The 13,065-nt window shown below is 46.3% G+C and overlaps 1 protein-coding gene across 4 annotated transcripts in view; it reads right to left on the reverse strand.

Annotated features, from left to right (window-relative positions):
* Positions 1–9,491: 9,491 nt before the first annotated feature.
* Positions 9,492–13,065, reverse strand: part of CLYBL (citramalyl-CoA lyase) — a 303,214-nt gene continuing 299,640 nt past the window's right edge. For 2 of the 4 annotated variants that reach the window (XM_064275273.1, XM_064275274.1), the window contains exons 8-9: positions 10,751–10,870; positions 9,492–9,741 (exon numbers count right to left, since the gene is read on the reverse strand). In XM_064275273.1, the coding sequence (XP_064131343.1) occupies positions 10,775–10,870 (96 nt within the window). In that variant the 3' untranslated portion in view covers positions 9,492–9,741; positions 10,751–10,774. Of the gene's footprint in view, positions 9,762–10,750; positions 10,871–13,065 lie in introns of all 4 variants that reach the window. The other 2 variants (XM_064275272.1, XM_064275271.1) reach the window with 2 other exon arrangements.

Here is a 13,065-nt window from a genome sequence, read left to right on the forward strand (position 1 = left end):
GCCCGGTGGGGAGCTTCCTTTCCGCATTTGATGACTGGTTGAATGGTAATGGGTTCACATATCTTTGCGGGGCGGGGGTCGGTGTCAGACACTGCTTCAGAGAGAGGCAGCTGTGGAAAAGAGGCTTCAGCTTTTTTTTTCCCCCCTCAATGTTTCAAAACATTCCCTTGGAGCTTCCTTACTCTACAGAATTGAGGGACTAGGAGAATGAATGTGAAAACCATATATCCAAGAGTTCTCGGGTGTGGTGCCCTGCGGCTTAGTGGGGGAAACACTAGGCTGGACACTTAGAGACTTTAGTTGTTATCTTGGTTTCGCCAGCTGTGTGACCTTGAGCAAGCCACCTACGGGGCCAATAGCTGTACAACCCCAGGAGGCACCTTTCACGTTGTATTTTATCCAGGGTGTTTATTATTATATGTGAGTGGCGCCCCCTTTAGCTAGGAATTGGTACTGCATAATCCTCCCGGGCTTCCAGGTCTCCATCTACAAAATGAGAGGGCTTGGACAAAATGATCAGCTATGAGTTTATAGTCAGAATTATCTCCAACACAGAGAAATTTCCATAGTCTGGGAATGGGGTAGGAGATTCTTAACCACAAAAACAAGTGAGCAGCAAAGCTGTCTGGAATGCCCATGGCTGCCAGAGTGTGCCACCACACCCAGCATGTCTGAGGGCTGGGCCCACCATTTGCTTGTTTTCCTTTGAGAACATATCACCATCTACAAATAAAAATAAATGAGAAAATAGGTTCGCTTCATAGAAATTCATTCTACTGCCACGTTTGCTGCTGTGGGATTCTCATTCTCTACTGTAGCGCAGGCTTAGCCTCTGGGTGGAATAAGCTGGCCTCTACTGACCACTGTGCTTTTAAACGCATTAGTTCGTTTATGCCTCTCCCCCAGCTTAGGTTCTCTGGAAGAAGACAGATATTAAAACGCAAAATTTTAGTGATCCATGCCTATTAAAGGAAGGAGAAGGCATCAAGATTGAGCAGAAGATTAGAGAAATGCAAATTAAAACTATGATGAGATTCCATCTCACACCAACTAGACTGGCATTAATTCAAAAAACACAAAATAATAAATGTTGGAGAGGCTGCGGAGAGATTGGAACTCTCATACACTGCTGGTGGGTATGTAAAATGGTACAACCACTTTGGAAATCCATCTGGCGTTATCTTAAACAGTTAGAAATAGAACTACCATACAACCCAGAATTCCCACTCCTCAGAATATACCCTAAAGATACAAGAACCTTCACACAAACAGATATATGCACACCCATGTTTATTGCAGCTCTGTTTACAATAGCAAAAAGCTGGAAGCAACCAAGATGTCCATCAATGGACGAATGGGTAAATAAATTGTGGTATATTCACACAATGGAATACTACGCATCGATAAAGAACAGTGACAAATCTCTGAAACATTTCATAACATGGAGGAATCTGGAAGGCATTATGCTGAGCGAAATGAGTCAGTTGCAAAAGGACAAATGTTGTATAAGACCACTATTATAAGATCTTGAGAAATAGAAAAAACGGAGAAGAACACATACTTATGTGGTTACAAAGGGGGAGGGAGGGAAGGAGGGAGAGGGCTTTTTATTGATCAATCTGTAGATAAGAACTGCTTTGGGTGAAGGGAAAGACAACACTCAAAACAAGGAAGGTCAGCCTAATTGGACTGGATTAAAAGTAAAGAGGTTTCCGGGATAAAATGAAAGCTTCAAAGGTCAGCGAAGCAGGGGCTGGGGTCTGGGGAACTTGGTTTGAGGGGACTTCTAAGTCAATGGGCAAAACAATTCTATTATGAAAACACTCTGCATCCCACTTTGAATTGTGGCGCCTGGGGTCCTAAATGCCAACAAGCAGCCATCTAAAATACATTAATTGGTTTCAACCCACCTGGAGCAAAGGCAAAGGAAGAACACCAAGGTCACACGACAACTAAGAACCCAAGAGACAGAAAGAGCCACATGAACCAGAGACCTACATTATCCTGAGACCAGAAGAACTAGTTGATGCCTGGCCACAATCGATGTCTGTCCTGTCAGGGAGCACAACAGACAACTCCTGGGGGAGCAGGAGACCAATGGGATACAGACCGCAAATTCTCACTAAAAGACCACACCTAATGGTATGATTGCGACTAGAGGAATCCCAGAGACAATGCTCCCCAGAACTTCTGATGGCACAGGACAGGAACCATCCCCGAAGACAAATCATCAGGCATGAAAAGGACTGGTCAGTGGGGGGGAGAGAGATGCTGATGAAGAGTGAGCTAATTAAATCAGGTGGACAAGGGAGAGTGTGTAGGCAACTCTTGACTGGAGGGGGGATGGGAAGATAGAGAGAGAGGGAAGATGGCAAAATTGGCACGAAACGAGAGACTGTAAGGGCTGACTCAATAGGGGGAGAGCAAGTGGGAGAAGGGAGTAAGATGTATGTAAACCTATATGTGACAGACTGATTGGAATGGTAAATGTTCACTTGAAGCTTAATAAAAATTAAAAAAAAAAAAAAGATTGAGCAGAAGGAGAAGTCAAATTGCTGAAGAGACCCAACAAAGTCCTGGCCAACTCCACTGGGAGACCTGAAACATGTATGGCTCATCCAAAATGTCTCACTTATTCACCGGGGAAGGCTGCCCTGGGAAGGGTGTGACCTTAGACAAGACAGACTCTGAGGGAGCTGACAGCTGGAGGCTGCCTACTGGTCTCACTCTTCTTAGCTGGGCAAGCGGGGATCCCAAAAGGGAGATGTGGGTGGCACGTCTCTGTGACTATCATATCCTCATAGTAACTGAGTTGTTGTTAGGTGTTTTCCAGCTGGTTCTGAGTCATAGCGACCCTATGTACAACAGAACAAAACACTGCCTGGTCCTGCGCCATCCTTACAGTCTACTCTTTGAGTCAGGTATTATCATCTGTATAGTTGAAGAAAGTGATGCTCAGAGAATATGTTCGGAGAATAAACAAACGTCTGAATGTAACAACTCCTTACTGGTAGAGCCAAAATTAGAACCTACATCTGATGGGGGAAAAGACTTGGTTCCTGATTTAAACGAATGCACTTTTAGCAGCTCTTGCTGGGGGTGAGAGACAACAGCAGGAGAGGGGTCCGGAGATGCATGGCGGTGTCGGATATTCAGGGCACCCACACTATTCTTGGGGACACACTTGCAGAAACAAGTACCACAACAGAAGTGTGAGCCAATGCAATGGAAGGACTGACAGAGGACTAGCAAGTTGTCTCCGGGGAACTTAGGGAGACCTCACAGAAGTGGCCTGTAGGTTGCTCTCGAAGAATGATTAGGGATTTGTTGGGTATGATGAAGAGGTAGAGACATTCAAGTCAGGGATTACAGCTTGTGCAAAGGCTTTGCATGGTCCAGGAGTGAAAAGACCAGCATAATTGGAGGGTTGGGAGCTACAGTCCGAGCACAGTCCAGCTGCGTGGTGCCCAGGGCATCTCTGGCAGCCCTAGAGAGAAGCGATCTCTGGCAGCCCCGGAGAGAGGCAATGCTGTCATTTGTGTGGAAGCTCGGGTGGGGTTCCCGGCCAGGGCTCCCTTACACCAGCCTGGGAGAAGCATCACAGAGGTCCCCTGCCACAGGAGCCTCAGTCCCTGGAAATCTGATGGGAAAACAACGGTGTCCTTTCCTCATTTGGAGCTTAGGTCATTAGCAGGGTTCTCCCAAAGAATCTAAGCCAGCTGTTCATGTGGCTTTTATGTTCTTCCTCCCATGAAACTCGAAAGAGGCCACTTTTTAAAAAATACTAAGCCAGATCTCTATAGTCTTTTGAAGAAACTCTCAACCAAAAAGCCATCTGAAATGGAATGTTTATTTTTCTCTTGATTCTATTACTTGTCTAAATAACTAAGGCAATTTGATGCAGTGTTTAAAAACAAAACAAAAACGCAGGAAAACCAGTTGTTTAGCATTATGTAGACCAAAAGATCTGGTTTCTTTTTACTAAATGCCCCCGCCCCCCGCCCTTTTAGGCAGGTATTTTAACATCATGATATAGTCAGTGTTCAGAGTCCTTTTTCTTCAGATTGAGTTTTCAGTATTTCAACTCTGTAATCTACGTAGTGAAGGGACTCTGAAGTTCTTTCCAGATCTCTGGACATTCCCAGTTTTACTGTATGGATACACGTTGCATGCAATCATGTGGAGTTGACTAATGGAGAAGCCGAACCTAGTTATGGGACTCCTCAGTCAATAGGGAGGTACAGGTGATTTGAGAAGGAATTTTCTACTCTTCCTGGTAATTGAAAGCTTTGTCTTCTGACTTGGGGTGAAGCAGTAAGATTCTGGAAGTCTGGCTCCCCTCCTGCCCTTCCTGAATGGATTGGTTCTTGAACAAGGGCTCATATGGGAAAAAAAGCACCTCAAGTTGGCCAAACTCTGCCCAAAACCTGAACATGACTTTCTAATATCCTGTGCACAGCCCAGAGGAAGATGGGGTCTATCACGCAGTATGTTCTTTTAGCAAGTCTGAGGGGCATTTACAAACAAGCAGGAAGGTCTGACCTTGCTCCTCAGACCTCAGGCAAGACTCTAACTGGCTTCAGAGGACTGCAGCCTGGCCAAACTCCTAACCACCAAAAGAAAAGGGAGGAGATGAAATAGGTGAGAAAAGTGGCTGGCTTTCAAAGCATAGGGTGTATAGTTTTCAATTCTTAATTCGCACCTCTTTTGTTATGATCACCGCTGTAGTGAATGGCACTTCTTTTTGTTTTAATATTTGACATGATTTGACGACTTTGCTCCTCATTTGACCTCACACCAAGGCGTTTTAATCTGAAAAGTGCATCCAGAGCCAGTCCTCCCACTTTCAAACTAGCTGTCTGGCACCCAGTCGGGCTCAACAGATGTTTGTTGAATGAATAAACGAAGGACTGAAGTAATCCCCTCGAAAAATTTCAGAGACATCTTTACTTTCAACAAAGTTATTTTTCCGAAATTCAGGATTATTATCACTTAGAGCATCGTCTATGGATTTAAGGGGGAAATCGGCAAAATTTACTTTATAGTCTTTTGGAAAAGCTCTCAACCAAAAAGCTATCTGAAATGGAATGTTCATTTTTCTCTTGAATCTGTTACTGTGTTTCAACAACGTGGGTAATTCTAGTCATTGCTTCAGAAACAAGGCAAGGCAGGAGGCAAGGGGATCCCGGATCCTCCCCAGGTCCCTTCAGCCACCGGGCCCGCCCAAAGCCTCCTGGCTGGGGCGCGGCGCTTCGACCAAGGAGCCCAGGACGCGGGAGAAGCGCTGGCGCCGCAGTTGCGCGAGGCCCGGACGCCGACTTCGGGACCCCAGGCCCGGGGCGAGGGCCCAGCGCAGGTGTCCCGCCAGTGCGCGGGGGGTGATCAGGGCCTGGGAGACCCGAGAGAGACGTTATTGTTACACTGTAACGAGTCTGATTAACATGCCCCTGACACTTTCTCTTAGTTTCTCGGGCTCCTAGCAACAGCGCACAAAGGCGCAGGATTGTCCCGTGCTCCGCAGGGACACGGGGCAGTCTTTGATCTCCACCGTTACAGCCGGGCTGAGCGACAGGCTCGCGGGCTGTGGGCGGACGAGCGGGGCCCGCAGCCCCGGCCCACTGGGCCGCGCAGGGCTCCTGGCCTGGCCGCCCGCCTCGGGCTGCCACCGTGGCCCCAACGGCCGCTGCGCCCCGAGCGCCGTACGCAGGGCCGGACTGGACGCGCGCAACCGGGACCAGAAGCCTCGCCGCCCGCCCGGCTGCCCTCTGGAGCCGGGCCGCCCGGAACCGGGGCGCAGCCTCTCCAAGCCCGCCACCCACCCGGGAGGGCCGCGCTGCGCCCTGTGACCCCGGCGACGCCTAGGGCGCAGCGGTGCCAACGCGCGGGTCCCGCCGGCGGAGCAGGGCGCTCGGGCTCTGCGGCTCCCGCCCACGGTCAGCGGCCCTTGCCGTCGCAAGGCGCAAACGGTAAAACCCAGTCGGTCACTCATCATTTAAAAAGAAAAACAGGAAGGGGCGAGCGACAAACAAAATCCCTAAAGATTTTGTAAACAAACATGCGCAGGCTTCAGACCGCTTGTCGGAAACTGGTTTCCTCGGCAGCACACAGGAGAAAGGTGCTGGCGGAGATTTCGGTTCCTTCCGACAGGTCACTTTCTTTTATGTCGTTGGCCATTTTTATTGATTGGGGAGGAAATATGCTGCCCAATAATGGCTGGAATTTAAACCACCACCACCAAAAATCACTCGTTACAGGACTGCCACTCCAGCTTTCAGGTACTGACTTAAGGTATTTGAAAGTCATTTGTTTTCCATTTTGTTCGCTCTCTTGACCCCTTCCTCTCCCCCATTTAAAATAAAGCGCCGAAATAATGAATAAGAATAAGGCTTTAACATTTAAATGTTGGAATCTGGGAATTCCCTTCCCCCACTTCTCCTAAATTCTAATGTAGAAAAGCGCACTGGGGGTCTCTGTGTGGGAGGACAGTTACAGCCCCTTTCGGTGACCCTCTCTAGTTTTAATATACACACAACCCTTGCTGCTAATCTGGTTGGTAACCTGTTTTGTATCATCAAATGCCTTCCTACTCCTAAAGTGGGGGGGAGGGGACCTTTCGTTTTCCAAGGTAAACTGAAACCATTAAAGCAGTACGTCCTTCACAGGGAAAAGAACGTGAATTCCCTTTTCTCCTCTATGGCATCGTTAGAAAACTCGACGTCCCCAATAACAAATGTCAGTTTTCTGGACGCCACAGACTAGTGGGTGCCAAGATGCTTATGACAATATGTATGTTTTCGAGGGTGGGGGAACTATACGATCTGTCCTATATACCCAGCAAAATATGCCAGGCGACGGAGTTACTTTCAAATTCAAATCGGAGGCGGTGAAGTCTTCATTCCAGAGGACATCTCGGAGCCCCGCGTCCGTGGATGATGGGAAGTGAGGGCAGCCAGGGGTTTAACACTTAGAAATTTGAAGGGACGGCTCCCAGCTACCAGGAACTTCCTAACTTCTGCACACAGACAATGGCTGACTTGGATTGGAGTTCCCCACTCCATTTCAATAAAACGTGATGGTGTTGATATAATCCTCTATACATTAAAATGAGGTTGTCACAGATTGTCATTAAGACCTCAGTAAAACAATGAAGACATTATTGGGCACCCCCCCTCAGGCAAGGTATTAGGGGAATAAAACAATCTACACCACACGGGTCCTATTGAGATTAATGAAAAAATTATGCAAAAAAAAAAAAATCTCGATTTCATTTTCCCGAGACAAGGCTTTGCATACATACGGTCAGCCTTGCCCTGCACCTGATGATTTATTAAACTAATCTACAGTGATCACCACTGATGTTTTCAACTCAATCTTGTCCCAGCTCATTTTCTAAGTAATTGTTTCTCATTAGTTCTGATAATGTTTTAATAGTGTTACCCATAATTTAGCCCCTAAGAATTAATAACAGGGGGGTGATATAGAAAAGCTGCTTGTGATGAGCTACACAAAATATAAACAGGTATGGTTTTTAATTAATCAGATTAGCTGCAAGGTCCTCTTGTAGTACATTACCAGCTAGAGGAGCTGAGGGAGACTTCGTTTCCCCATGTCAGGCATTTCCATCATGCCAAATGGAGATTAGGCCTACCCAGTTCTCCACTACCCTCACAACTTCCCTGTGGTACCTTTGCCCACCAATGGCACCAAATGGTGGCCACTGGCACAATTTTTTCTCCCACCATCTTCTCGTCTTGGAGTTTTAGTCTTCAAAGAATGGATCACAAATGTGAGCCTCTGACACTGACTAAACTCTCTTTTGGGGCTATGGTCAGGGTCTCTGTTCAGACAGTAGAACCTTTGTCCAGATTTTTGGCTCTAGTGGGTCCTAGTCTCATGATCCTATCCTAATTGGGACCACTGGGTTACGAGTGGAAACCCTGGTGGTGTAGTGCTTAAGTGCTATGGCTGTTAACCAAGAGGTTGGCAGTTCAAATCCGCCAGGCGCTCCATGGAAAGTCTATGGGGCAGTTCTACTTTGTCCTATAGGGTCGCTATGAGTCGGAATCGACTCATGGCAATGGGTGGGTTATGTGTAAAATGATAAATCTGATGTTTGGGGAGATTTAAACAGCATAGTGGTCTTGTTTGAACAAAGTACAGGATAAAGGGCATGGTGACTAGTCCAACATGGTCAGGGACCTAGGAGCTTGTGGGCCTGTTGGTGATGGGGGGCTGGGAGACCTAGCCAGGTCCAGACTCTTAGCACCCCCCAGGGACCTTTCCTAGGGGCTTGCTTTTCCCAAGGTCCTGATACCCTTGGCCCTGCCTGCTGGGCTCTCTCAGAGGGAGGGCTGGGCTCTCAGTGAGCCCCTGGCTGGAGGCAGTTCACTTCTGCTGGGTTCCATGGTTGCCTGTGTAAGTAACTAGGTTAGGGGCGGGAAGGTCTGTCCTTTATCCTCTGAAAGCCTGGAGGGGTTGTCTGGATCAACACTGGAGGACAGGAAGTGTGGTAAGATGGAAATGGGGCCTGCCAGTAAGGAAGTGAGAAAGAAGTTATTTTCTCCTTTTGCTGAAGGCAGGCCCTGCCTGAGTGGCTTCTAGCGCCCTGAGGGTGGGTGGGTGGGTGTGTAAGACAGGGTCAAAAGAAGAAGAAGAAGCCTTCCTTTTTGCCTTCTGACTCCTGGGCAATCAGTCCTCCAAAGCGAAGACTCCTGTCTCTCTGTGTTCTCAGCAGAGGGCTCCGCCTGTGTATGGACACTGTGGTCCCAGGTTGCCCTTGTACACACTGGACTCCACGATTCGGAGCACAGCTGAGGCGATGGGGAGGGGACTGCTTCTCCAGCAATTGCTGCCCACTGCCACTGTCCGAAGTCCTGAAGCTGTTTTGTTGGAGGCCAGCAGCCTCTGAAGTTGACTGACATGCCATCTTCCTCCTATGGCCTCTGAGTGAAGAGGGGGCTAGTTCCCACCTTCCTGTCCAGCTCCATTTGGAGCAGCACAAGGTAGCCATGGTGAAGGGTGACAGGAGTCTAATGAGTGGCTGGAGAGAGGTGCTGCCCAAAGCAGGTCTGGACCCCGGCCTAGCACACCCCAGTCAGTTTTAAGAGCTGTCTCCTTGGATCCCATGTTTAAGAATATTAGTTGTTATCTGGGAACTGTCCTGCTTTGGGTCAGGTTCTTCAGCATGCCCGGAAGAATTGGATCTTCCCCTACTTGCTGGTGGATTGGGGTGGATGGGTTGGGTGGCTGTTGCATGATCGTGTGTGGGACTGTCTGATTCTCCTTTGGTTTGTTGGGGCCTTTCAGTCTATGTAACCTTCAACTATACTGGCCTCTCCGGCTTCCTGTAGGAACTAGAAAGGGTGGGGAAAAGGAGATCCCTGTTGGGGACACCCAACAGGGGCCACACAGGAAATAAACAAAAAGGGCGTAGGAGGAGGTGAAAAATAAAAAAAACAACTGTTTTCTATTTACCCATTTAAATAAACAGAACAGCCTTCCCCGCGGTGACTGTCTAAAAGTAGCAGCATTGCTGCTGTGGAGGTCAGGAAGAGGTTGGTGCAGAGTTTAAAACTGCCCATTCTGTTAATTTCTTAAAGAACAGTCGTTCAGAGTCTCAACACAAAAGCTCACGATTTAATGAGGGACAGAAACAAAATCTCTGATTGTCGCTGTTTCAGACTTCATGGGCGCTCTCTGGCAAGGCCAAGTTGATCCTCTGAGGCTTCAATACCCTTTAGCCTTCAATATAAGGGTACAGGCTGAATAGGGAACAATGGCTGGTTGTTATGTTTATTTACCCTTACTACAAGCTGGGTTAACCTCTTCAAAACAGCTTCACTAAGCCCGTTAACCACACCACCCATCTGACCTGTAGCCGCATCACTAATGTGATGCAAATCTCACAGGCGACCATAGTACCAGCTCTTCCACACTGGGTCTTCTTAGACACTACAAGTTTATTGCTGAGGAAGTCTTGTCCCGGCCCTACATTTACAGGGGAAATGGCCTCAATGGCAAACAGTTAAACGGGGACACAAAGGGGGAGAATGGATGGCCTTGTGTTTCTGCACATTTATTTTTTAATTGCTGGTAAGTGTTGACCCAGGGCGTTCACCCAGGATGAGAGCTTCGTATTCATCATTTAGCAGTTCACATATATGAATTTTTTTGGGGGGTGGGGTGGGTAGAGGATAATTGCAATCAGTCCTTGAAGATTTTATTTTTACAAGGCATCTTTATAAGCCAATAAAATACTTAATCAACTTTTTCTGTGCCATCTCTACTGTTTTGTCATATGACTAGTGAAATAGGCAGGGCCCCTTCGTTTAGTTATTATTTTTTAAAGGCCTGGCCTTAAAACTATTTATGGTGTCATCTGGACAAAGGGACCATTTCCTCTGGAAAGTTACTAATATGAAAAGGGTGAATGGAGTCTACATATTCCAGAAAGATCCATTTCATTAAAGACCTAACTTGCCCTTACAGCCCATCTTTCCCCACTGTTTTCTATCCCTGTGAAATTATAAGTCCGTATTTACAACACATTGATAAACCACAATAAAATCACAAGCTGGGAGCTAAAAAGTTCATTTTTTAAGAGGAAAAACCAGCCAGTAAGATAACAACAACAACAAATCATGATGAACATGAGCCGTAAGTAGAATAAGGTTCCAGTCTGGCATACTAACACACTGTCTTGAGTCTTAGAGTTTGTCTTTAAGAAACCCACTGTATATGTTCAGCCCACCTGATGAGAGCTTCATTTAACAGATCACTTTCCCTTGATGGCTGTGGCAAGCGTAACAATGTTCTGTGCCTGCTTCAGTAATGGCATGTCGATCATACTCCCCTGGAAAGTAAAGGCTCCCTGGAAAACAGAGAATACAAACTTCCTGAAAGAACGCGTGGAAATTATAGGCTTCCTTTCTGCACACACTTGTACAACAAGAACATTTGAGCCTCCACCTGAATTACACTGACTTTTCTACCCAACTTTCGAGAAAGCCAAAGTAAATTGCAAAGGAAAGATTCCCCCCGTCTTGGGGTGAAAAAAAAACCTTCAGCATTTTACGGAGAGGAAAACAAAGTGGACAGAAGGCCTGGGGAACTGTATTCATTTAACGGTTGAAATCAAGCAGAAAACAATGGTGGGAGGAAAATGTAAATACTTTCTTATATAGCTTTTGGAATATTGGATAGAACTTTAAAAAGCAGTAATACTCTGTGGCAACTGATTATTGTTAAAAAAAAAAAAAACTGATGAAGTTAGACACAAAATGCTTCCTCCTTGCTGTAACACTGTAAGGTGGTAAGAATGTATGTGTAAGGTAGGATTGTACTGAGTAAAGAGAGATTAGTCTATTGATAGATAGACACTTGCAGAGAGAATTAGAATGACAAGGGACATGCGTTTGTAAGGAAAAAAATCACAGAACTGTTGAATGTTAGGAATGGAAGGAACCTGAGACCTTCTGGTTTAGCCTCATTTTACAGATTGATTTTTTAACCTTCAACAAATACTTATTGCCTGTGTCCTGTGATCTAGGCTTTGTTCTAGATGAGGAAACTGAGGCCCAGGGCAGGTGAGTGATATTCCAGGGTCATGTGACTGAGCTGGGCTAATACCCTGGGTCTCAGGAACTGCAAGCATTCATCATAGACCCCACAATAAGATAACAAGGTCATTTCTTAGTGCATGGGGCGGGGGGAGAGCTAAACAGACAGGAGGCAGTACACCCAGAAAAAAAAAAAATTTTTTTTTTTTATACCCAGAGCCCGATGTAAATGCCAGGTTATTGATGTTCTTTTAATCACTTCTTTTTGACACTTACAACCACAGCCCTTCACCTCAATTCTCCTTCCTTCTACCTGTGGGCAAGGATGCTGGTGGGAGTGGGGAGCAGGTGGTCTTTTGAGACCCTGGTGGTGGGCTGGAGCAGTCATGGTCTTGCTGATGGTCCATTTGCATAGACTGCAGTCCACTCCTGGGTTTCACAACTATTGTCTTAACAGTCAATGCTCCCATGACTTAGGGGCTCTGGGATGTATCTGCTGGGCTCTCTAGAAACCCTCATCTCCCACAATGTGGGATACGGAGTGGTAACTGAGGGTTGTACGTAGGCTGAAGGCTAAAAAAAGTTGGTGGATTATAAATGTCTTCAGAATTTATCTTTGACCCAAAAGAGATTTAAAAACTTACTAGAATTAGAATTTTCACATACAGTGCCTAACCTTCTCAGCCTTACAACGAGAAGTCTGATTCACAGGAAAATCTGTGTGTCCTAAAATCCCATACTGTCAGTCTCTCTCCAGCCCTCTCATTTTTACTATCTCTACCCCCAGATTGGCCTTTGCCTAATGTCATTCAGCCTAGAGCTAGTTTTGGTCATCTGTGGCAATGATGAACCCTTACTGTTGATTTTAACTATGATCTAAATACTTACTTTCTTCCTAGCTGCATCTCTGTTGCTTTGTATTTTATGAATTTTGTTAGAAGTTCAGAGGGTGTTCTGTAGGTTAGCATTCCATGTGGAATCAGGGCACGGGACACATGCTGTTTTACAAGGCAATAGTCTCGTTTTCTTATTGGAGTAGAGGATGAAGACCAAAGGCCTCCTGGTTATCCACCCACCAAGTGGATTATGGCCCTGTAAAACAGCACATCTGTCCTGCTAAGGCCTAAATGATAGGCTAGAGAGACCAAATTCACATCAACGCTTACAAAGTTGAAACGATGCACAGCCGACCAAAATGACAGCCCTGGGTCTATGTCTTGTCCCCTGAATCTGCTTTGGGTTCCCCAAGCACATGACAAATGGAAAAATACGTCATGTAGTCTCTCAAGACAGGGAGATAACGTCTGTCTTATATGGTAGCTGGCTATGCTTGATTTCCTTTATTTAGCTTAATCTGGAAAACCAAATTCAGCATTTTCGTCCCATGTTTCCTTCGCCTCTGCAATTTGAGGACTTTAGTGATCAGAATTAGACTGTCTGGTATGGATATCCTCATGCTTTCGCTTATCAACCTAATATATGGTTGGTTTTTTAACGTCGGGATTTA

The sequence above is a fragment of the Loxodonta africana genome, chromosome 23 (genome assembly GCF_030014295.1).
Source record: "Loxodonta africana isolate mLoxAfr1 chromosome 23, mLoxAfr1.hap2, whole genome shotgun sequence".
NCBI classification, from domain to species: Eukaryota; Metazoa; Chordata; class Mammalia; order Proboscidea; family Elephantidae; genus Loxodonta; species Loxodonta africana.